Source organism: Sphaerodactylus townsendi, linkage group LG10, assembly GCF_021028975.2.
Source record: "Sphaerodactylus townsendi isolate TG3544 linkage group LG10, MPM_Stown_v2.3, whole genome shotgun sequence".
Lineage (NCBI taxonomy): Eukaryota > Metazoa > Chordata > Lepidosauria > Squamata > Sphaerodactylidae > Sphaerodactylus > Sphaerodactylus townsendi.
Window position 1 is genome coordinate 86,474,382 of NC_059434.1, and position 24,236 is coordinate 86,498,617.

At 47.1% G+C, this 24,236-nt stretch overlaps 1 protein-coding gene across 1 annotated transcript in view; it reads right to left on the reverse strand.

Annotated features, from left to right (window-relative positions):
• The window catches only part of LOC125439656 (transcription factor COE1-like), a 101,675-nt gene extending 82,594 nt beyond the window's left edge, over positions 1-19,081 (reverse strand). The window contains exons 1-3 of the mRNA XM_048508773.1: positions 18,819-19,081; positions 6,449-6,605; positions 193-256 (exon numbers count right to left, since the gene is read on the reverse strand). Of these exons, the coding sequence (XP_048364730.1) occupies positions 193-256; positions 6,449-6,605; positions 18,819-19,081 (484 nt within the window). The remainder of the gene's footprint in view (positions 1-192; positions 257-6,448; positions 6,606-18,818) is intronic.
• Positions 19,082-24,236: the final 5,155 nt, after the last annotated feature.

The following is a 24,236-nucleotide window of genomic DNA, read 5'->3' on the forward strand; positions in this document are numbered from 1 at the left end:
GAATATTGGTACTGTGGCAAAGAAGCTGTTTTATATACAGATATGAGGAGCTTCTCGAAGTACAACTCGGATGGTGTTCTGTTGCTTGATATGATTTCAGATGGTCCCAGAGTGTTCTTAATACTCTGAAATAAGGAAGGCTTTCTAGATGTGGCACGGCTTCGTCTTAAACCACCCCCACTTGGTCCTCACCGTTACTGTACAGCAGCTGAAGCCTGTAATGGATTCCGTTGTTGGTCTTTTCGCCATTCTGCTCCTGAAAGAGGAGAGCAACAAGATGGAGAACTTTGTCCTGAAATTCTATCTGGGATGTATTATCATCATCAGTATCAATAATAATAGTAGTAGTAGTAGTACTATTTTATTTTATTTTATTTATTTATTGGGTTTATTGGCCACCCTCCCCTGAAGGGTTCGGGGGTATATAGAAATAGTAGTAATTTGGTAATAATAATTACATGGATAGCACTGTCATGGCATTTTGTTGGGACTAGAAGAGCGGCAAGTCTGGTTTTAAACCCGGTTCGACTTGGGCGACCTTAGGGCCCCTCACTCTCTCAGCCACATCTACCTTGCAGGATTGTTGTGATGATAACATGGAGGAAAGGAAAATGATGTATACCACTCTGAGCTCCTTGACGAAGGATAGGATAGAAATGGGGCAAGCAGACAGAAGGACGGACAGGGAGAGAGAAATGGCCCTTTCCCCATATATTATGTCTGCAATCCTCACAAAGGCCCTATAAGTGGACGGGGGTCAGTCTCATCATCTCCCTGTTGCAGACTGGGGGGAAGAATGAGATTGAGTGAGGGAAGGCTGGCTTAAGGCCACCCATGTTGAGTTCACGGCGGAGAAGAAGAAGAAGAAGAAGAAGAAGAAGAAGAAGAAGAAGAAGAAGAAGAAGAAGAAGAAGAAGAAGAAGAAGAAGAAGAAGAAGAAGAAGAAGAAGAAGAAGAAGAAGAAAAAGAAGAAGAAAAAGAAGAGGAGGAGGAGGAGGAGGAGGAGGAGGAGGAGGAGGAGGAGGAAGAACCCTTTGAATCTCCTTACAGGAGGGAAAGGAGGGTATAAATCCAACTTCTTCTTCTCTAAAGCCATTCTCAGCATTAAAATCCTTGTCTCTGCCCACAGCTATGTTTTGTTTTGTTTATTTATTTACTCCAAGTATGCTCTGATTTTCTTCCGCGAGAAAGAAGAAAGAGGAGGAGGAGTTTGGAGTTATACCCCACCTGTCTCCCCTGTAAGAAGACTCAAGGTGGCTTACGAGCTCCTTTCCCTTCCTCTCCCCACAACAGACACCTGGTGAGGTAGGTGGGGCTGAGAGAGTTCTAACAGAACTGTGACCAGCCCAAGGTCACCCAGCAGGAATGTAGGAGTGCAGAAACACATCTGCTTCACCAGATAAGCCTCTGCCACTCAGGTGGAGGAGTGGGGAATCAAACCCGGTTCTCCAGATTAGTATCCACCTGCTCTTCACCACTACGCCACGCTGGCTTTGCGGATGTACTGGTCTGGAAACGGAGCCTGCTTCCGACCTGACGACCACGTGGCCAACGGCTGGCTGAGCGTCATGTCTGCGCATGCTGAGCTGGCCCTCTAGGATCAGACTCCCAGACTGGCGGAGCTCCGGTGTGCCGGCTCAGTGCTGGCACCCAAGGAAAATGCATCCTGCCTTCTGCTTCCGCTCATCAGACAGCTGTGAGGTCAGCTGGAATTCCCCGTCCTCCTCAGTGGCTGCATCAGCACTGGGTGGCCGGTCCACCCAGACTGCGGTCATCTGGCGGCAGCAGTTTCCCCTCGTCTGAGGCTTTTTCTGTCTCCCTGCAATCGGAACCCCCTCCCCCCACCGGATATCTTATTTTTCAATTGATTTAAAATCTCTTTCCGGTCCTGTAACCTCGATAAGCAGCCCCAGAGGCAGACGGCGATAATGACAGGGAGCTGCCGTGGCTGGGGGGTAGCTCATCTCCTCGGCCTGCAGGCAGCAATCCCCGGCGTCTCTGGGCAGCAGGTGATGGGAGAGAATCCTCCTGTAGAGGCCCTGGGGAGCGGCTGCCAGCCTGAGCAGGCAATACTGTCCTTGATTGACCAAGGGCTCGATTCAGCGTCTGGCAGCTTCATCCGCTCCCATACGTTCAACAAAAGCTCAAGAGATACACTGAGAGTATCTCAAGCCAGATCATAGAACCATAGAGTTGGAAGGGACCCCCAAGGGCCATCAGGTCCAACCCCCTGCCATGCAGGAACACGCAGTCATAAGAACATAAGAACAAGCCAGCTGGATCAGACCAGAGTCCATCTAGTCCAGCTCTCTGCTACTCGCAGTGGCCCACCAGGTGCCTTTGGGAGCTCACCTGCAGGAGGTGAAAGCAACGGCCTCCTGCGGCTGTTGCTCCCGAGCACCTGGACTGTTAAGGCATTTGCAAACTCAGATCAAAGAGGATCAAGATTGGTAGCCAGAGATCGACTTCTCCTCCATAAATCTGTCCAAGCCCCTTTTAAAGCTATCCAGGTTAGTGGCCATCACCACCTCCTGTGGCAGCATCTTCCAAACACCAATCACACGTTGCGTGAAGAAGTGTTTCCTTTTATTAGTCCTCATTCTTTTTCCCCCCCAGCATTTTCAATGAATGCCCCCTGGTTCTAGTATTGTGAGAAAGAGAGAAAAATGTCTCTCTGTCAACATTTTCTCAAAGCACTCCCGACATATGCTGATCCAGCCTTTTTTTAAAAACCTCCAAAGGAGGAGACTCCACCACACTTCGAGGCAGCGCATTCCACTGTCGAACAGCCCTGACAGTCAGGAAGTTTTTCCTAATGTTTAGGTGGAACCTCTTTTCTTATAGTTTGAATCCATTACCCCACGTCCTCATCTCTGGAGCAGCAGAAAACAAGGTTGCTCCCTCTTCGACAGGACATCCCTTCAAATATTTAAGCATGGCTATCATGTCCCCCCTTAACCTTCTCTTCTCCAGACCAAACATCCCCAGCTCCCTGAGCCTCTCTTCATAGGGCACGGATTCCAGACCGTTGACCATTTGGGTTGCCCTCCTCTGGACCCATTCCAGCTTGTCAATATCCTCCTTAAATTGCGGTGCCATAGTTAACAGCAGCCCCGTTTTAATGCCTTTCCCCCAAAGCTGCAGGGATTTTTTGTTGGCCGGATTAGGCGGCCTCAAAAATGCTTGCAGGATATCAAGGCTCGAACCCAGAACCTGACAGCTGCGGCCTGCCCCTTGCCAGCTTCTGTCATATAACCTCTTTTCTCTGCCTCCAGATTCCACCGCCTGACCGAGGGACGAGGCCGGCCGCTTCAGGGGCAAAGCAGAGCCCCGCCTCATATTTCCAGCCTAAGGCAGCCACCTCTGGCACAGTTTGCATCTGAATTTTTTTTCCTGGCGGTCCAGCTGTTTGCAGAGACATCCGCTCCACTCTCTGCCCCCTCGAGATGCACCGTAGCTCAGCAGGAACGCGCAAGCTCTGCCTGCAGATGGTCCTGGCTGAGACCCCGGCTTCTCCCGAAAACGAATTAGCAGCTGTTGGGGAAATCTCTTCTCTGCCTGGCCCCTGGGAGCGGCAGAGCAGGCGGGTCTCAGCTGGAGAGACGGATGCTCTGATCAGGTATAGGGCAGTCGCGGGGGGGGGGGGGGGGTGACCTGGGTAACGCAGCCTAGCTGATCTCGTCAGATCTAGGAAACCAAGCACGGTCAGCCCAGGATAGTACATGGATGGGAGACCTCCCAGGAAATTTTGGGTTGCTGTGCAGAGGCAGGCAATGGCGATTTTTTTCACTCGCGTACCCCTTCGCGACCCATTTCCCTAAAATCGTACCCCTGTATTAGCAGGCCCATTATGCAATTTTTCTCACATACCCTCAAATGTTCTGGTGCAGACTCCTGGGCTGGGAAACCACCGATCTATCTGATTAAGCAAACTGTGATCTGTGAATGCTTGTATGGAAAGAAATGCTAGCCAAGAAGAAGAAGAAGAAGAAGAAGAAGAAGAAGAAGAAGAAGAAGAGGAGGAGGAGGAGGAGGAGGAGGAGGAGGAGGAGGAGAAGAGGAGGAGGAGGAGGAGGAGGAGGAGGAGGAGGAGGAGGAGGAGGAGGAGAGGAGGAGGAGGAGTTTGGATTTATATTTATATTATTTTATTTATTAGATTTATAAGCCCCCATTTCTCTCCTGTAAGGAGAATCAAAGGGCCTTACAATCCTCTAGTTCGTTTTACTAGACGTGCAAAAATCATTCTTCCTTCCCTGTTTTCTTGCATCTAAACGAAGAAGAAGAGTTTGGATTTATATCCTCCCTTTCTCTCCAGTAACGAGACTCAAAAGGGCTTACAATCTCCTTTCTCTCCCCCCCCCCCCCAACACCCTGTGATGTGGGTAGGGGTGAGAGAGCTCTGAAGAACTGTGACTAGCCCAAGGTCACCCAGCTGGCATGTGCTGGAGTGCACAAGCTAATCTAGTTCCCCAGATAAGCCTCCATAGCTCAAGTGGCAGAGTGGGGAATCAAACCCAGTTCTCCCAATTAGAGCACACCTGTTCTTAGCCACTACGCCACGCTGATGAATTTTTGTTTCCTTTCACTTTCTGACTTCCAGGGTGTCTGGGTTTTGTAACAGCTTCAAGACAGGCAAGAGCAGCCCCAGTGGCTGTGTGGGATCTCTTCCTAGTGATCCTGGGCTTTATTTTGGGTTGCCAATCTCCGGGGCGGGGGGTCCACTTTAATTGAAACATTGTGGGGGAAGGTGCACCAGTAGATAGAAAGCATGAAAAATCTGCACCAACATTTTTAAGGTATCTCTGTACTAGCTGTAGTAGTAGTAGTAGTATTTTTAAGGTATCTCTGTACTAGCTGTAGTACTGAATAGTTTCTTAACTCTGAACCAAAGTCTCCAGCAACTTTGTTGTTGTTAAATATTTTTGGCAAAACTGAAATGAGATGTATACATCTCCCTTAAACGAACAAGATACAGAACACAAATTTAAAAAGCATACAGTGGCGTAGTGGCTAAGAGCAGGTGCACTCTGATCTGGAGAAACCGGGTTTGATTCCCAGCTCAGCCGCTTGAGCTGTGGAGGGTTATCTGGGGAATTCAGATTAGCCTGTGCACTCCCACACACTCCAGCTGGGTGACCTTGGGCTAGTCACAGCTTCTCGGAGCTCTCTCAGCCCCACCCACCTCACAGGGTGTTTGTTGTGAGGGGAGAAGGGAAAGGAGTTTGTGAGCCCCTTTGAGTCTCCTTACAGGAGAGAAAGGGGGGATATAAATCCAAACTCCTCCTCCTCCTCCTCCTCCTCCTTCTATATAAAAGAATCCAGAACACAATTCTTTTATGCTCCTCTCTTCAGCTGACTTCTGGGGTTCCACAGGAATGTGACTGAAAACAGAACGCAAGTGGATCCTGGCAGCGAGCCATTATTTAATTGCCTTTGCCCATGAAGCTGCCACAGACCCCATCGATGTTTACTCAACAAGATCCACCTCAGGGGCCAAACACATCTGACTTGGCCCAGGGAGCTGTTAGGGGAAGGGAAGTCAGACTGCTCACCTCCAGATAGAATCATAGAGTTGGAAGAGACCCCGAGGGCCGTCAAGTCCAACTCCCTGCAATGCGGGAACACATAATCAAAGCACTCCTGACAGATGGCCATCCAGCCTCTCTTGAAAAAATTCCAAAGAAGGAGATTCCACCACACTCGGAGGCAGTGAATTCCTCTGTCGAACAGCCCTGACAGTCAGAAAGTTGTTCCTGATGTTTAGGTGGAATCTCTTTTCCTTCATCTTGAACTCATGACTCCTGGTCCAAAAGTCTCTGGAGCAGCAGAAAACAAGCTTGCTCCCTCACCAACATGACATCCCTTCAAATATCTAAACATGGCTCTCATGTCACTTCTTAACCTTCTCTTCACCAAACTAAACATCCCCAGCTCCCTAAGTCTCTCCTCGTAGGGCACAGACTCTAGACCTTTTACCATTTTGGTTGCCTTCCTCTGGACCCGTTCCAGTTTGTCAATATCCTTCCTGAATTGTGATGCTTAGAACTGTACACAATATTCCAGGTGAGGTTTAACCAATGCAGAATAGAGAGGTACAATTACATCCCTCGATCTAGGCACTATACTCCTATTGATACAGCCCAGAATCGCATTGGTTTTTTTGGCTGCTGCATCACACTGCTGACTCACGTTCAGTTTGTGGTTTACTAAGACTCCCAGATAGGGCCAAGAGATCTCCTGGAATGACAACTGGTCTCCACAAATCAGTTTCCCCGGACACAGATCGGTTCCCCTGGAAAAAACCACTGCTTTGAAGGACGGACTCTATGGTATTATACTCCACTGAGGTCTCTCCACTCTGCAGTCTCTGCCCCCCACCTTCCAAATCTCCAGGACTTCACAACTTTAGAAGGAAGAGAGAGCAGCCATGCCTGGGCCTGCCACTTACTCTGTCCTTTTCTACGAAGTCAATGAAGGACGTCCTCTCAATTTCCACCGGCTGCCCGTGTCGGTCATACATGGCCAACACAAAGTGGAAGAAGTTGGACTTCCGGAGGTTGGAAGGCGGCTGCTTCTCAAAGTGGGCCCGAGCCAGTCCGATGCCACTGGGAGGGAATGAGAGTAAGAAAGAGACTGTTAGAGAGGGAAGGGAGGGGGTACACTCTGACTTAAAATGGGAACCCCCCACCCTCCCCAAAACATTGCTGGTAACCAGAAACCCAGAGCAAACAGAAGACATGCGAAAGACATTTCTAACCGGAAACGTTTTTTAAACTTTTATTGTAAGCCACTTTGAACCATGTGGAAAAGCAGGGTTTAAATTTGTTAATAAATAATAAGTAGGCTGTATGGCCGTGTTCCAGTAGCATAAGAACATAAGAACATAAGAACTAGCCTGCTGGATCAGACCAGAGTCCATCTAGTCCAGCATTCTGCTACTTGCAGTGGCCCACCAGGTGCCTTTGGGAGCTCACATGCAGGAGGTGAAAGCAATGGCCTTCTGCTGCTGCTGATGCTCCCGATCACCTGGTCTGTTAAGGCATTTGCAATCTGAGATCAAGGAGGATCAAGATTGGTAGCCATAGATTGACTTCTCCTCCATAAATCTGTCCAAGCCCCTTTTAAAGCTATCCAGGTTAGTGGCCATCACCACCTCCTGTGGCAGCATATTCCAAACACCAATCACACGTTGCGTGGAGAAGTGTTTCCTTTTATTAGTCCTCATTCTTCCCCCCAGCATTTTCAATGAATGCCCCCTGGTTCTAGTATTGTGAGAGCATTTTCTCCTGATGTTTCGTCTGCAACTATGGAGGATCCTCTGAAGATGCCAGTCACAGATGCAGCAAAACAGCAAGAGAAAATGCTACTGGAACATGGCCATACAGCCCGGAAACCCCACAACACCCCAGTGATTCCGGCCATGAAAGCCTTCAACAATACATCAAAATAATAAGTAAATAAGCACCACCCTGGACAAGTCACACACTGGGGAAAAAATCCATGCGCTCAAAAGCAGTTGGGTCACAAAACCAAACAAATCTGGACACATCCATCAATGGCAACAGGGTCAAATCAGGCTAAAAAAGATAACTCCTCGTGGAAGGCCTATCAAAGCAAGAACATTTTATAAGCCTCCTCTAATGTCATCAAGATTGAACCCTGAGCTCAGGAATGCTGACCAGATGGTCAGGATTAGAGCTCAAAAGGCACAGCGGCAGTGGCGTGTGTCAAGCTGTGTGGGTGGCCGTGACTTCCCAATTACAGGTCAATACATCCTTAAAGTCATATCACCAGTTTCTCAAAGGACTTTCATCCGTGTACCCCTGACGTATCTGAATGATAGTAGTAACACTGGAGGCTATAATGTCATCATCATCAACCTTTTTATTGGCATAAGTTTAAAATACAACAGGGAGGTTGAGAAGAATCAAGTTAAAATAAGTAGGTTCGAACATTTCCAGCAGTTAAAACAATAAATAAATAAATAAACTAAAATCTGTGGCGAATCTGCTGTGCCAGCGCCAGGAATTTGGCAACGTCTAGGGATCTCTGAGGAGACTGATCACAAAGCAGAAAGAAGGATTTAACCTTGTCTGGTGAATTGGCATAGTTCTCAGTGTATGGGTCTATATATTGTCTAGGAGGATGTGCTCGATTGTTTCGATGGCTTTTTTTTTTGTGAGCAGGGACACGTTCTTTGTTGGTATGGGATCTGGAGAAATCTGCCGCTCAGGACTGCTGAAGGTAGGGCGTTTATTCGGGCTAGCATTAGGGTACGTCGGAGATATGGTGAAGATATATTGTAAAAGTACCTTGGTAGCCCTTTACTGAAGGGAAGAGGGTTGGAGCCCTCCGGTAAAATGCCCTTCATGTTTTGAGTAGAAAGCAATTGATTTTCAATGTCAAGTAGCCTTAGCGACAGAGGTTTGACTATTTGCGCTTCGTCCATGTTTATGAAGAAGTCTAAATAGGCTATAATGTAATAGGCAGGGGCTGTGGCTCAGTGGTAGAGCGTTTGCTTGGTCCCTGGTTCAATCCCGGCATCGCCAGTTAAAGAGATCAAGGACAGCAGAAGGTAATGTGGAAGACCACAGCCCAGGACCCTGGAGAGCAGCTGTCTGTCAGAGCAGACAATGCTACTTCCAATGGAATGTCTTGAAGGACACTATGCATCCCACTTTTGGTGGTTTCAGCTGACCTTTGCTGACCCAGTTACGGGCCTGAGGGTTTTAATGGACCCAATATTGTTGCTGGGGAAGCAGGAGCAGCAGTGGCGTAGGAGGTTAAGAGCTCATGTATCTAATCTGGAGGAACCGGGTTTGATTCCCAGCTCTGCCACCTGAGCTGTGGAGGCTTATCTGGGGAATTCAGATTAACCTGTACACTCCCACACAAGCCAGCTGGGCGACCTTGGGCTAGTCACAGCTCTTCTGAGCTCTCTCAGCCCCACCCACCTCACAGGGTGTTTGTTGTGAGGGGGGGAAGGGCAAGGAGATTGTAAGCCCCTTTGAGTCTCCTGCAGGAGAGAAAGGGGGGGATATAAATCCAAACTCCTACTCCTCCTCCTCCTCCTCCTCCTGCTCTTCTTCTTCTTTCTTCTTTCTTCTTTCTTCTTTCTTCTTCTTCTTCTTCTTCTTCTTCTTCTTCTTCTTCTTCTTCTTCTTCTTCTTCTTCTTCTTCTTCTTCTTCTTCTTCTTCTTCTTCTTCTTCTTCTTCTTCTTTGTTGTGGCCCCAAGTGTAAAATGGTGTCCCTGAGAAGGACCGAAAGGCTCCCATTCTTTTGGCTTTCCCAAAACAATGCAAAATTATTCCAGAAGGCTTTGCTACACAAGCAGTGTACTAAACGACAGACAGAATTACTTGGGGAAATTACTGGGCACTGTGGTCTATACTACTGTGTATATTTTGTTGGATTCGATAGTGTAGTTTTGCTTGGTTGAATGTACCTCGATAATACTCATGCTTTACTTCAGTTCTGTTTTTTAGACTTCTGGCGGGCTCTGCAACCTGAGCCCTATTTCATTGTTTACTGAATGTCCCATCTTGTGTTTTTTCCCCTCAAAATAATTTTTATTTTATCCACAAAACATTACAGGAACAGAAAAGGAAATTCACAGTAATGGATCTGCATTGAAGATCTTGTTCTTCATGTAATGCAGATCCAGTTGTTATTTAAAAAAGGAGACAAGAAAGGAAAAAATCAGGGGGGGGGCTAACACACAGAAGAAGAAGAAGAAGAAGAAGAAGAAGAAGAAGAAGAAGAAGAAGAAGAAGAAGAAGAAGAAGAAGAAGAAGAAGAAGAAGAAGAAGAAGAAGAAGAGGAGGAAGAGGAGGAGGAGGAGGAGGAGGAGGAGGAGCTTGGATTTATATCCCCCCCCTTTCTCTCCTGCAGGAGACTCAAAGGGGCTTACAATCTCCTTGCCCTTCCCACCTCACAACAAACACCCTAATGAGGTAAAGGAACTGAGAGAGCTCCGAGAAGCTGTGACTAGCCCAAGATCTCCCAGCTGGCATGTCAGGGAGTGCCCAAACTAATCTGAATTCCCCAGAAAAGCCTCCACAGCTCAGGCGGCATTTTAGCTGGGAATGGCTCCAATTCCCTCAGGTGGAGCCACAAACTCTTGGCCTCCTACGCCACTGCAGATCAACAAAGAGAAGGGGAAGGCGGTTTCCAAGAGCAAACGGCTCACTCAGACTGCTGATTCTGGGGAATTCCAGAACTAGTGGGTCTAAAATCAAGGCCCTTCCAGTCCACCTGTCAAATTCAAGGCCCTCCATACCTGGGGAGGTAAGAGCTAAGCAAAACTTGCTCTACAGCCAGCGCAGCTCCTATCAACAATGAGTAGTCTGGAAGCAGTCAGAGGCTCAATAAAGACTGAAATGCCATTCCATGGGAGGCCGGTCCCATCTTGCTGATTGCTGATTTTATTGACTCGCTCTGCGCAATCGGCCTTGAGGCCCAGTGTGAAAGGCAGACTATAAATAATATAATTAAATACATAAACACTAGCCTTGATGGCCTATAGGTCTGATTCATTACAAGGAAACTTCATGTGCTCGTGTGATAAATCTGAGGGTAAAGGAAATATCTAGTGGGGCGGGACACAAAAGGATTCCAGGGTCCCTTCCAGGAAATCTACAGAATAGGAGATTCTGCCCCAAATAGAAGAATAGGCACCCTCCAACCCATAGATGCTTCACTCTCTACAGCTGACCAGATAGATGCCAGAGAAGACACCCAGACCCTAGTGCCATGGTGGCGAACCTTTGGCACTCCAGATGTTATGGACTGCAATTCCCATCAGCCCCTGCCAGCATGGCCAATTGGTGGCGAACCTTTGGCACTCCAGATGTTATGGACTGCAATTCCCATCAGCCCCTGCCAGCATGGCCAATTGGTGGCGAACCTTTGGCACTCCAGATGGTGGCGAACCTTTGGCACTCCAGCATGGCCAATTGGTGGCGAACCTTTGGCACTCCAGATGTTATGGACTACAATTCCCATCAGCCCCTGCCAGCATGGCCAATTGGTCATGCTGGCAGGGGCTGATGGGAATTGTAGTCCATAACATCTGGAGTGCCAAAGGTTCGCCACTACTGCCCTAGTGGCCTCAGACGTTTTGGCAAGTATGGTTTCTCAGGCAGGGGTGAGAAATCCTGTCTACCATACAAACAGGCAGAAGGGTTCCCCTGGTATCTGATGCCAAGGATGGAACTGGAGGCCTTGTGCACGGACTCCAAACCACGGCCTCTCAACCTGCATGTAGAGCAGGAGGAACACTATTGTGTTGCACCAATATAAAGAGTTTCATTGGTGCGGGATGGCAGAGAACTGGTTCTCTTGCACAGAGCTACCATGAATACAAGTTGTTTCAGGTGGGTAGCCAGGTTAAACTCTAGCAGCAGAACAAAAAAGACTTCACAACATTTTTCAAAGTTGAACCATTAGAACCATAGAGTTGGAAGAGACCCCAAGAATATCAGGGGCTCCTACAACGCAGGAACATACAATCAAAGCACTCCTGAAAGATGGCTATCCAGCCTTTCTTGAAAAACCTCCAAAGAAGGAAACTCCACCACGCTCCAAGGCAGTGCATTCCACTGTTGAACAGCCCTGACTGTCAGGAAGTTTTTCCTGATGTTGAGGTGGAATCTCTTTACCTTGAGCCCATCACTCCTGGTCCTAGTCTCTGGAGCAGCAGAAAACAAGCTTGCTCCATCTTCAAGAAGACACCCCTTCAAATGTCTAAACATGGCTATCATGTCACCTCTTAACCTTCTCTTCACCAAACTAAACATCCCCAGCTCCCCACGTCTCTCCTTCTAGGACATGGATTCCAGACCTTTGACCATTTTGGTTGCCCTCCTCTGGACCCATGCCAGTTTGTCAAAATCCTTCTTGAATTGCGGTGCCCAGAACTGTACACGATATTTCACGTCAGGTCTGATGACCTGGATGAAAAGCTGACATCATTGGATACCAGTGAGAGGGCATCCTTCATGGGGGCTGGAAAGTGTGGGGAAGTCACAGCCAACATATGGTGACCCCATATAGTTTTCAAAGTACAAGACAAACATAGGTGGTTTGCCATTTCTGGCACCTGGGACTTCCTTGGCTGCCTCCAATCAGGGCCAACCACGCTTAGCCTCCAAGATTTGATGAGATCAGGCTAGCCTTTTCCATTACTAGCTAATGAATCACAACAAAACATGGATTTCTAAAGTGTGCAAAAGCCGAAAATGCTGAATCCAAAATTAAGTTATATTATAACCACACTGGCCTCGTGTGTCTTTGTTAAGCAATAAATAAAACTGGGGGGCTGTGCGGTTTCCGGGCTGTATGGCCGTGTTCTAGCAGCATTCTCTCCTGACGTTTCGCCTGCATCTGTGGCTGGCATCTTCAGAGGATCTGATGCAACAGATGCCAGCCACAGATGCAGGCGAAACGTATCGGGAGAGAGAATGCTCTTAAAGCTACAACCATACAGCCTGAAAACTCCACAACCCCAATGATTCTCAACCATGAAAGCCTTCGACAATACAATAAATAAAACAGCTGTATTCACTTCATGCAACAAACAAAAGTTAATCCCATTAAAGAGTCAATCTGGACACATGTAGCATCCTGCACTCTATGGTGGAAAAGCAAATAATCATATATTTTAAAAATCTCAATGTGTACCGAAAATGCAACATTTACAAGAACAGATTTTCTAATATCATGTTTGCAGTCATTTCAGAAATCAAACGCCTCGAGCTAGGGAGCTGCCAGTTTTAAGTTGTGCCTCATAAAAAACTTCCAGGCTGGAGGAATTCCGCTTTTACAATAACAACATGATATCAAGAACAGGAAAAAACATCCTCATTAAAATAAATTTGGCAACTAATAACGATAAAGAACTTGCAGTCAACTCCACGCAAACTTCGTCTCTGACTTACTTATTCTGCAACCTGGTTTTGAATACTTTAGCCTCCTTCATTGGCTGGCGGCTGTGGTTATTCTGGGCTGCGTAGCCGTGGCCTGGTACTTGTTGCTTCTAACGTTTCACCGGCATCTATGGATGGCATCTTCAGAGGTATGTCATGGTTAAGAAGTGTATCTCAGTGTATCAATCTAGAGTGCAATGTAACTAGCAAGTAACAGAAAAGCAAAGAACTCCTTTGTGCTTTGCGTTTCTGTTACTTGCTAAGAAGTGTATCTCTCCACGGCATGCCTCTGAAAGTGCCAGCCATTGATGCCGGTGAAATATTTGAGGCCAAAACGACCAGTCCGTGGCCACACAGCCTGGAAAACCCACAACAGCCAGTTGATTCCAGCTGTGAAAGCCTTCGACAATAATTTTTCATCAACTTCCTGAAAAATGTAATTCGTGGAGTAAGTTTTGACTCATGAAAGCTTAAACCCTGGAAAATGTTAGTCTTTGAGGACTCAAGTTTTGTTCTACAATAAATCAATACATCTCACATTAAACCCATACCAAAAACCATAGGCCCCATTTCTCCCCCTCCCCCAAAACCCCATAAAACTTAAATAAGACCCATATGTGAAAACATCTCGCTTCAACTCTTCTCTTCGGTGTCTAAGGAACGAGAAACAGGATAAACGCAAAGAAGGTCTGGGTCCTCTAAGAGGAATTGAATCTTTGGCTCTAAAGTCATCCTGAGAAACTAGGGATCGTTTATGAAAACGTGGTACTGCTTTAGCCTCAGTTGGGACACACAGCGGCATTGCACAACGATATATATGGAATTCATACAACATTTAAAATTATGTATTTATGATTGTTGGGAGGGAAGGCAGATCTCATCAGATCACGGAAACTAAGTAAGGTCAGTACGTAATTGGGAGACCACCCAGGAAAAGTCTGCAGAGGAAGGAAATGGCAAACCACCACCGCTTCTCACTCGACTTGAAATTCCCTTGCTGAGGTTGCTCAAAATTGGTGGCAGGTTGACGTTACTTTATTTTTATTACTTTACTTTATTTTTATTATTAAAAACACTGATCGTTTGCCTCTCTACCTTATGGAACTCAAGGTGGCTTATTGTACAAACAAAAAGCTATACATTAAAGCCACTATTTACAACATCTTATCAAATCTGTTGACCAAAGAAGGGTGAATCCGCTGGCAGTCAACAGATCCAGATACCTTTATTAGGTATATACAACACAGGGACAAGGGACAGAGGTAAATCCAGTCAAGAACAGAGCGAGTGATGTGAACAGAAGCCAAGGGAACCTAATCTAAAATGCGCAGCAGAAATTTGGCTACAGTTTCAGTTATTTCAGCCTCAGGATTGTTGAGCAAAAAAAATCATTTTTGCATCAGTAGGAAGGTCCAAGAACCCGACCAAGGTTAAGGCAGAGAAGTCGGGCCTAAAGCTGTTGTACTTCGGCAGAGGCGTAGCAAGGGGAGAAAGTGCTCGGTGCCTCCTCTGCCCCCACCCTGCCCCCGAATGCCCTTGCCACACCCCACAGGGGCACGCACCTGGTGCGTTGCGCACCCCTCTTTCCCCTTGGAGCTACGCCTCTGTACTTAGGGCAGAAGAGCAAGATGTGTTCAAGGGAGTCAGTGTAAGAAGGGCAGAAAGATCAATGTCAATCGTGCCGAGGGACGTTTGAGAACCGGCCTTGAAGTCGTGACGATGGAAAAGAATTGCATCTTGCTATTGAAAACGCCCATCTGAGTTTACGATTAAAAAGTTAGTTCAGGCACAACAAGGCAACACAGAACTTCCGGGGAATAATCCCAAAGTACAAAGGTGAACAGGAACTCTGTGCCTTGCTCAAAAGGTATTAGTATTTCTGCTCAAAAAGTCTATTTTTAAATTGATGATCAATCTCATTCTGCCAGCCAATAGATGGCAATTGATAGACAGATGAAAAAAATCTAAAAAAATAATAATCAAAAACACCACAAGTTTGAAAATGAGAATGTAAAGCAAAAACCACTTCTGAGAGAGCACTGGCTCACAGTCATGGTCTCTTGGTGCTCTCTTCATGCTTTCAGACACCCTAAAGAGGGGTCCGTGCGCTCTGAAAGATGCGCCCTCCTGCAAAATCGTCTCATGCGCAAGGGGTGGAGCTGCACCGTACCTCCTGCAGGATGCAAAAGAATGCATCTCACTGCAAGAAGGAGAAGAAGAAGAGTTTGGATTTATATCCCCCCTTTCTCTCTTGCAGGAGACTCAAAGGGGCTTACAATCTCCTGGCCCTTCCCCCCCTCACAACAAACACCCTGGGAGGTGGGTGGGGCTGAGAGAGCTCCGAAAAGCTGTGACTAGCCCAAGGTCACCCAGCTGGCGAGTGTGGGAGTGTACAGGCTAATCTGAATTCCCCAGATCAGCCTCCACAGCTCAGGCGGCAGAGCTGGGACTCAAACCCGGTTCCTCCAGATTTGATACACGAGCTCTTAACCTCCTACGCCACTGCTGCTCTCAATGTCAAGGGGCATTTCAGTGTTCTCAGCAGCATTGGGAAGGGACCCCTGCACACGTGGCTCTGCCTAGACGTCGTGCGGCTCCCTCTTTCGCCTGCCCACACAAAGCTTGGCCCCAAACTTCCTGGTTTTGTCTAAAACGCGACGTTCCCGGGCACGGTTGATAAAACGATGCCACCTGTTGGTCTTCTGTGCCAACTGCAGAAGGATTATCCCTGCCGCTTCGGCTCTTGCTCCCAGTACGCGCACCAGAACATCAGAAAAGCCCTGCTGGATCAGAGCAGTTGGGATCCATCTAGTCCACCATCCTGTCTTACAAAGTAGCCAACCTATAAATTCTGGAGGGCCAGCAACAGGGCTTAGATCAGTGGTGGTGAACCTTTGGCACTCCAGATGTTATGGACTACAATTCCCATCAGCCCCTGCCAGCATGGCCAATTGGCTATCCACCACGGGCATAAATCCTCATCCCAGAGCAGCAGTTTTCTGCAGTTGCAGGAGTCTCCCAGCCAGCAACATCAGCTCCATTCACTTGGATGGAGACAATCGCTCCATGCTTGCATCCTTTTTTCGTACACTGTGCGGCTCCCACCATTGAACACACACACTCTTTCATGCATGCTCCCAAACACACAACAACTGGAACTGGTTTGTTTTTCCCCCTGTAGACTCCAGGCAGCAACCAAGGGGAGGGAAGGCAGCGTGGTAGAGCCCGACCCACCAGCTCTTGGAAGCTAAGAAGGGAGGCCACCAAGGAAGGGAGGCCACCAAGGAAGACTCTGCAGAAGAAGGCAATGGCAAACCACCTCTGCTTCTCACTTGCCTTGAAAGACCCTTGCTTGGGTTGCCACAAGTCGGTTGTGATTCGATGGCACATGTGTCGATAATGAGGACTAGAAACTTAGCCTGTTGAAAAAGAATGGAAGGCAAACCACTCCTAAGGCTAAATTCTGTGCCTTGTACCAGCATTCCATGGTGTAGTGGTTAAGAGCAGGTGGATTCTAACCTGGAGCACGGAGTTTGATTCCCCACTCTTCCACCTGAGTGGCAGAGAGTTATCTGGCGGATCAGATGTGTTTCCGCACTCCTACATTCCTGCTGGGTGGCCTTGGGCTAGTCACAGTTCTCTCAGAACTCTCTCAGCCCCACCTACCTCACAAGGTGTCTGTTGTGGGGAAAGGAAGGGAAAGGAGCTTGGAAGACACCTTGAGTCTCCTTACAGGAGAGAAAGGTGGGGGTATAAATCCAAACTCCTCCTCCTCCTCCTCCTCCTCCTCCTCCTCCTCCTTCTTCTTCAGTGGGGCTGAAAAACTTTTCCTAGGAACAGCTAGATTTGAGCCAAGCAGCACTCGGGAGACCAACAGGAATTTCAGGGTATTTCCTGAAGGAAGAAGCAACTCTTGAAAGCTCATACTTTGAAAATCCTCTAAAGTGTTTCTGAGGTCAAATCGAGCCGTCTGGCGGCAGCGCAACGATCTACTCTTTGAAACTATCTTCCTAAGAATAAGAATCAGATTCTGTGGGCCTGAGTTTTGAAGAAGGGGGTGAAAAATGCTTATTTTCTAAAGCGTTCATTTGGGATTTCTGGAATCCTCACCACGCTGACTGTTTAGTAACAAGGCTTTTCATCCGTTTATTTTACTTGTTTGCAATATCTGTATAGCACCTTTCTGTCAAAATTATCCCCAAGGCAATTTACACTTAAGAGTTTTTCCTTTCCTTTCCTTTTTTTAAAGCTATTTAAAATGCACACACTGTAAAAATCTAAAGCTATAAAACAAATGATAAAACGGGAACAAAAGTTGCAGCAAAACATAAAAGCCAGAGGAGTACACACTACGAACAGCAACCCCATATGTTCCGAATCGGTGTCTGCGTTCGGCAGAGGCCAATTTGCTGGTGATCCCTAGCCCCTCAATGATGCGGCTGGCCTCCACCCGGGCCAGAGCCTTTACAGCTCTGGCCCCGGCCTGGTGGAACGCTCTCCCTCCAGCTGTCAGGGCCCTGCGGGATCTTGGCCATGCTGGCAGGGGCTGATGGGAATTGGCCAATTGGCCATGCTGGCAGGGGCTGATGGGAATTGTAGTCCATAACATCTGGAGTGCCAAAGGTTCGCCACCACTGTACTATGGGGAGAGGAAGGGAAAGGAGTTTGTAAGCTGCTTTGAGACTCCATCCAGAGAGAAAGGCAGTATCCAAACTCCTCTTCTTAATTGGCCATGCTGGAAGGGGCTGATGGGAATTGTAGTCCATAACATCTGGAGTGCCAAAGGTTTGCCACCACGGAAATAGGGTTTGCCCTAGTTAGTATTTGGATGGAAGACCACGGCAGTTCAGGGCTGCTACCCAAAGGCAGGCAACGGCAAACCACCTTAAATGTTTCTTGCCTTGAAAACTCTATGGGGATCCCATCAATTGGTTGCCACTTGATGTCCCTGTCTGTCACCGCCACGATATTCAGGATCCAGAACATTGAAAGCTTTCGGGTTTGGAACCAGCACCCTGAATCAGGCCTACAAACAATCTGGAAACCAGCGTGGCCTTCTTCAAAAAGTTGTAAGCCCCGTTCATATTTTACAGTGAAAGCAAGTGCAACCTGCATGTAAGTATATACACCTATTTGTACAAAAGAGGAGGAGGAGGAAGAGGAGGAGGAGGAGGAGGAGGAGGAGGAGGAGGAGGAGGAGAAGGAGAAGGAGAAGGAGAAGGAGAAGGAGAAGGAGAAGGAGAAGGAGAAGGAGAAGGAGAAGGAGAAGAAGAAGAAGAAGAAGAAGAAGAAGAAGAAGAAGAAGAAGAAGAAGAAGAAGAAGAAGAAGAAGAAGAAGAAGAAGAAGAAGAAGAAGAAGAAGAAGAAGAAGAAGAAGAGCAGGAGTAGCAGGAGTAGTAGTTTGGATTTAACCTCACCTTTCTCTCCTGTGAGGAGGCTCAAGGTGGTTTATAACAGACACTTTGGGAGGCAGGTGAGGGTGAGAGAGTTCTGAGAGAACTGCAACTAGCCCAAGGCCACCCGGCAGGCAGGCAGGAGTGTGGAAACACACCGGGTTCGCCAGATAAGCCTCCGCCACTCAGGTGGAGGAGTGGGGAATCAAACCTGGTTCTCCAGAATAGAATCCACCTGCTTTTAACCACGACACCACCCCCATGCACATTCACTTCACAAATTAAAACTGGATACGCACTGGGATACACGCAGGGCTTCATTCACCTGTTCAACTGCGCACATGTAACCTGGGGGTTTTGCAAGGAAAATTCACCGTCTGCTGTACACAGCATGCATACACATTCACTATAATATCTGAAGAGGGCCAGAGATGGTTCCAGGTTTTGAAGGGTTCTGGTTCCTAGCAGCCCACCAGCAGCCCCCCTCCCCGCCCACACCCTGGGGTCTTCCTTCCACCTGCATTTCCATCATCCGCCTCTGTGTTCTCTTCCCACTTGAAAACCCTCCTCAAAGATTTCTGGGTACAAGCAGGCGGCAGGGAAGGGGGTGTGTGGGAGGGGGTCAGTGGCTGTGGATCCCACCAGAAGCCATTGGATATGGCAGCTGCCCCATGTTGGGGTATGCTGGCACCCGCCCTGAACAGGGTAACGGGGACTGAACCAAACAAACAAACCACTTCGCTGGAAACGGCTCGTATCATGCCCCCAGAGAAGCCTTTATTTTTTTTCAAGAAGCAAGCCTTTATTGGCATAGACAACAGTACAACAGTAATAAAAAACAGATTAAAACAGATTAAAAAGCATATACAATACAGGTCGAAGGAAATCTACTGGCGTTTAGTAATTTCCAGGAGAAAGTCTGCCACTATCGTACAGAGAGAAGGATCAGGGTTGTCCAACAAGTAGTGTAATCTAATTAAATCGGGGAAATGGGGTTAAATGTAAAGGAGTAAGATTCACATACGTGGATCTGATTTCCTTGAATCTGAGACAGTGTAGTAATTGGTGGGCCAGAGATTCAACTGAGCCATCGTTACATGGGCACAATCTTTTAGCCTTTTCTCGCTTATTAAATCTGCCATGTAACAAGGAAGGCATAACATTAAACCTGGCGAGAAGCCTTTATTATTTTCACTGTAAAGTATCAGTTACCCCTATAGCTAGCATGGGTTTAGTCCTCTGTATAGTCTCCAAAGGGAGGGAATTTTAGTTAGCCCCTGTCCCTTTAAGAGGGTTCCCAAGAGGCAGTCTTTTTTTCTTACCCGGTAATCCCCCCGTTCAGTCTGTTCAGTTCAGTACACGGTGCCTCGGGAGTTGGGAGGCAGCAGCATTTTGTCATGTCAGAGGTGTAAAGAGAGCATAAAGTTGAGGTTTAAAGAGAATAGTAGCCAGATGAAGACTCGAGGGACTTAAAGAAACGGACTTTCCTGGAAGCAGCCAAAGAAAGAACAAAAGTCTACAGCTTCTACTGTCCAGTCAAGCAAGTGCTCTATGTTAGGCAGACCCTGGGAGGAATTAGGGTCTCCATTCTTCTAAATATTAAACCTTTTATTTGAACTGCTAAACCTTGCTTGTGACTCTCCCACTCTGTTCTGACCGGGGCAGAAGGCACCAGAAACAGTTTTTGCTTGGGGAACAGAACAGCTCGGCTGAGGACACTTCTGAAGAATTTTTGCAATGCTTCTGGCTTCAAAACACGCATTCCCCCAAAGCCCCGGTGCTCACTTCACCACTCAGACATCTCGTTGAACACCACAGCACACCCACTCCACCCAGATATGAATATATCCAAGCTGAGACTTTGCCAGATCCCAACAATTCTGCAGTTAGACAGTTGGACGAGGCGGAGGGAGGCAACCGTTAGCAAGATCCAAGAGCTGGACTCCATCTTCACTTACTGAGAAAAAAATCTTTTTGGGTTGAAATGAAAACAGACTCTTTCTGTCCAAGCGTGACCAAAACACGCTTTGGAGCTGCAATCGGGGGCAGAGGAACACCAAATATCACCCATTTTGTCCCCATTATTTTATACAGGATGCAAATTAATCCAGCTGAAGTCCAGCTATTTTCTTTCCTCTTCCTTAAAAGAAGCATACTTCCTTTGGAAAACATGAACCGGCATGGCATAGTGGTTAAGAGCAGGTGAATTCTAATCTGGAGAACCGGGTTTGATTCCCCACTCCTCCACCTGAGTGGTGGAGGCGTACCGGGTGAACCAGGTGTGTTTCCTCACTTTTATATTCCTGCTGGGTGACCTTGGGCTAGTCACAGTTCTCTCTGAACTCTCTCAGCCCCAATTGCCTCACAAGAACATAAGAACATAAGAACATAAGAACAAGCCAGCTGGATCAGACCAGAGTCCATCTAGTCCAGCTTTCTGTTACTCACAGTGGCCCACCAGGTGCCTTTGGGAGCTCACGTGCAGGATGTGAACGCAATGGCCTTCTGCAGCTGTTGCTCCCGATCACCTGGTCTGTTAAGGCATTTGCAATCTCAGATCAAAGAGGATCAAGATTGGTAGCCATAAATCGACTTCTCCTCCATAAATCTGTCCAAGCCCCTTTTAAAGCTATCCAGGTGAGTGGCCATCACCACCTCCTGTGGCAGCAGATTCCAAACACCAATCACACGTTGTGCGAAGAAGTGTTTCCTTTTATTAGTCCTAATTCTTCTTCAACAAGGTGTCTGTTGTGGGGAGAGGAAGGGAAAGGAGCTTGTAGGCCACCTTGAGTGTCCTTACAGGAGAGAAAGGTGGGGTATCAATCCAAGATCTTCTTCTTCTTCTAGCATCTCAGGCACCATTATGACTTTTGGTGATGCTTTTAACAGTGGAAAATATTCAAATACTGGCTCCTCAGGCAATGCAATCCTACAAATGCTTACACAGAAGCAAATCCCACTACATATGATGGTGCATGCACAGGATTGCAGACTCAGCTGTGTTTCAATTTGATTGGATCCTGCCATGTGTTACTGCTTGATAATAGAATTCATGTTATTTTACAAACCTAGAAACACAGAGCTGGAAGGGAACTCAAGGGTCATCTAGTCCGACCCCTTGCTTAACGAGAGAAATTCACAATTGCCTACCTCCCCCCGCCCCCGACCTCTGCTCTATGCCCAAACAAAGGTGAAAAAGCTCCAGGATTACTGACCAATCCAGCCTGTCCCCAAAATGGCAATTGATCAGGATTATCTTGGGCAGAAGAGATGTCATGTTGGTGAGGGAGCAAGCTTGTTTTCTGCTGCTCCAGAGACCAGGACCAGGAGTCATGGGTTCAAGGTGCAGGAACAGAGATTCCACCTAAACATCAGTAAAAACTTCCTGACAGTAAGGGCTGTATGGCAGTGGAATGCACAACCTCGGAGGGTGATGGAGTCTCCTTCTTTGGAGGTTTTTCAAGAGAGGCTGGATGGCCATCTGTCAGTAGTGCTTTGATTGTATGTCCCTGCATTGCAGCGGGTTGGACTTGATGGCCCTTGGGGGTCTCTTCCAACTCTATGATTCAACTATTCTAAGCTGTCGGCAGGAAATGAGAGCATTAACTTCACCACTCATGTCTAGCCATAGCGGGTAGCTTTTGTTTACGTAACCATAAGCGATCTTGTCGCTCCTTCAGTCTCTCAGAAGGGCAGCTCCTGAGCTTTGGGCCATATGCAAACGTCCTCAAAAACAGTCAATTAATCCGTCAAAAGAGAGATGATGAATGACCTGCTCAGCTCTTCGCACGGTCCCAATTTTATGCACGGCCATTGGCTGGTTTATGAGCACCAATACAAACACACAACCCCATCCCCAAAACTGGTAACTCCATGACCAAGTCAGAAAACCAACTGCAACATTTCATAATTATGAAGATTTGATTTTCTAGATTTCAAATCATGTTTTGGCTGTAGAAGAAATGGTGTGGTTGTGTGTGTGGGGGGGAGCGGTTATTGATTCCCTGCGGTCTGGAGGTTGACAACTTCAGCAAACCACTTATCTTCGAAGGCTTTCACAGCTGTGGTGGGTTTTCCAGGCAGTGAGGCCGTGATCTGGTAGTTCTTGATCCTAATGTTTAGCCCGCATCTATGGCCGGCATCTTCCGGGGCTTCTCACCACGAGATGCGTTTCTCTCCGTAGCACAGTGAGAGGAACGGGGAGAATCACATCTCGCTGTGACGTACCTTGCCAGAGATGTGGGCGAAATGTCAGCAATAAAAACTACCAGACCACAGCCACGCAACCCAGAAAACCCACGTCACCTCTGGAGATCTCCCAGACTTACAATTGATCTCCAGAATACAGAGATCCATCCGTTCGCTTGTAGGAAATGGCCACTTTGAAAGGTGGACTCTTTGGCAGTTAACTCTACTGAGGTCCTTTCCTTCCCCAAACCCCACCCCTACCCAAGGTCTTCCCCCAAATCTCCAAGATTTATCCAGTCCAGAGCTGATAACCCCTCCCCCTCCACCCGATAATAATAATAATAATAATAATAATAATAATAATAATAATAATAATAATAATAATAATAATAATAAGAAGAAGAAGAAGAAGAAGAAGAAGAAGAAGAAGAAGGAGAAGAAGGAGAAGAAGGAGAAGGAGAAGGAGAAGGAGAAGGAGAAGGAAAAGGAGGAGAAGAAGAAGAAGAAGAAGAAGAAGAAGAAGAAGAAGAACAACAACAACAACAACAACAACAACAACAACAAGAGTAGGAGTAAGAGTTTGGATTTATATCCCCCCTTTCCCTCCTGTAAGGAGACTCAAAGGGGCTTACCATTGCCTTTCCCTTCCCTCCTCCCCAACAAACCCTTGTGAGGTGGGTGGGACTAAGAGAGATCCGAAGAACTGTCACTAGCCCAAGGTCACCCAGCTGGCATGTGTTGGAGTGCACAAATTAATCTGGTACACCAGATAAGCCTCCACATCTCAAGCGGGTAATCAAACCCAGTTCTCTAGGTTAGAGCGCACCTGCTCTTAACCATTACACCATGGGGTGGTATCAATTTTAAGATGTGATTTTTATTAAATCGTTCACCATCTATATAGGGACTAGATTTTAGAATTAATTTACATTGCTGAAATTGTGGCTGTTTTAATCCTGTCTGTAAGCGCGCCCCCGCCCCCCAGCCCGACTTAGGCCACAAATTGGGTGGGGCATAAGTATAACAAAATTAATCAATCAATAAATCCTTCAGACTTTCTAAACCGGTTGCTATAACCACCATCTTTCAGTTAAAAGTGGACGGGAGAAAGAAGATGGGAAGTAGGTCTTCTTTAAAAACATGAAGTGAATTCTCTTCCCAGCCTTCAGCCCACCTGAGAAGAGAAAGAAGAGATCCTATTCCCACTCAGTGTAATCTCCTAGGTAAATTACCTTCCCACATACAACCATGATGTTTTGTTTCCCCATCTGTCCAGCGATAAAGCTCATAGGATAGGTGGGTGCATGGAAGATGTGGAAGGCATGCCGGCTGTTTGTGAGAAAATAATTCTCTAAATTTTTTGAAATTTAAATTTAATTTAATCTAATGGGGTTTTGTTTGTATATGCTATATGTAGAAATTATGTTGTGCACCGCCCGGGGTATACCCTTCGGGGGTAGGGCGGTATAAAAAACCAACCAATCAATCAATCAATCAATCAATCAATCAATCAATCAATCAATCGGTAGGTAGGTAGGTAGGTAGGTAGGTAGGTAGGTAGGTAGGTAGGTAGGTAGGTAGGTAGGTAGATTGAGAGTGGGTGAGTGGGTAGATGATAGATGAGATGGATATAGATAGATAGATGAGAGATGATAGATGATAGATAGATAGATGATAGATAGAGGGGATTGTTGTTTGAAGCACAACCTAATGCGAAATGTTCCTACC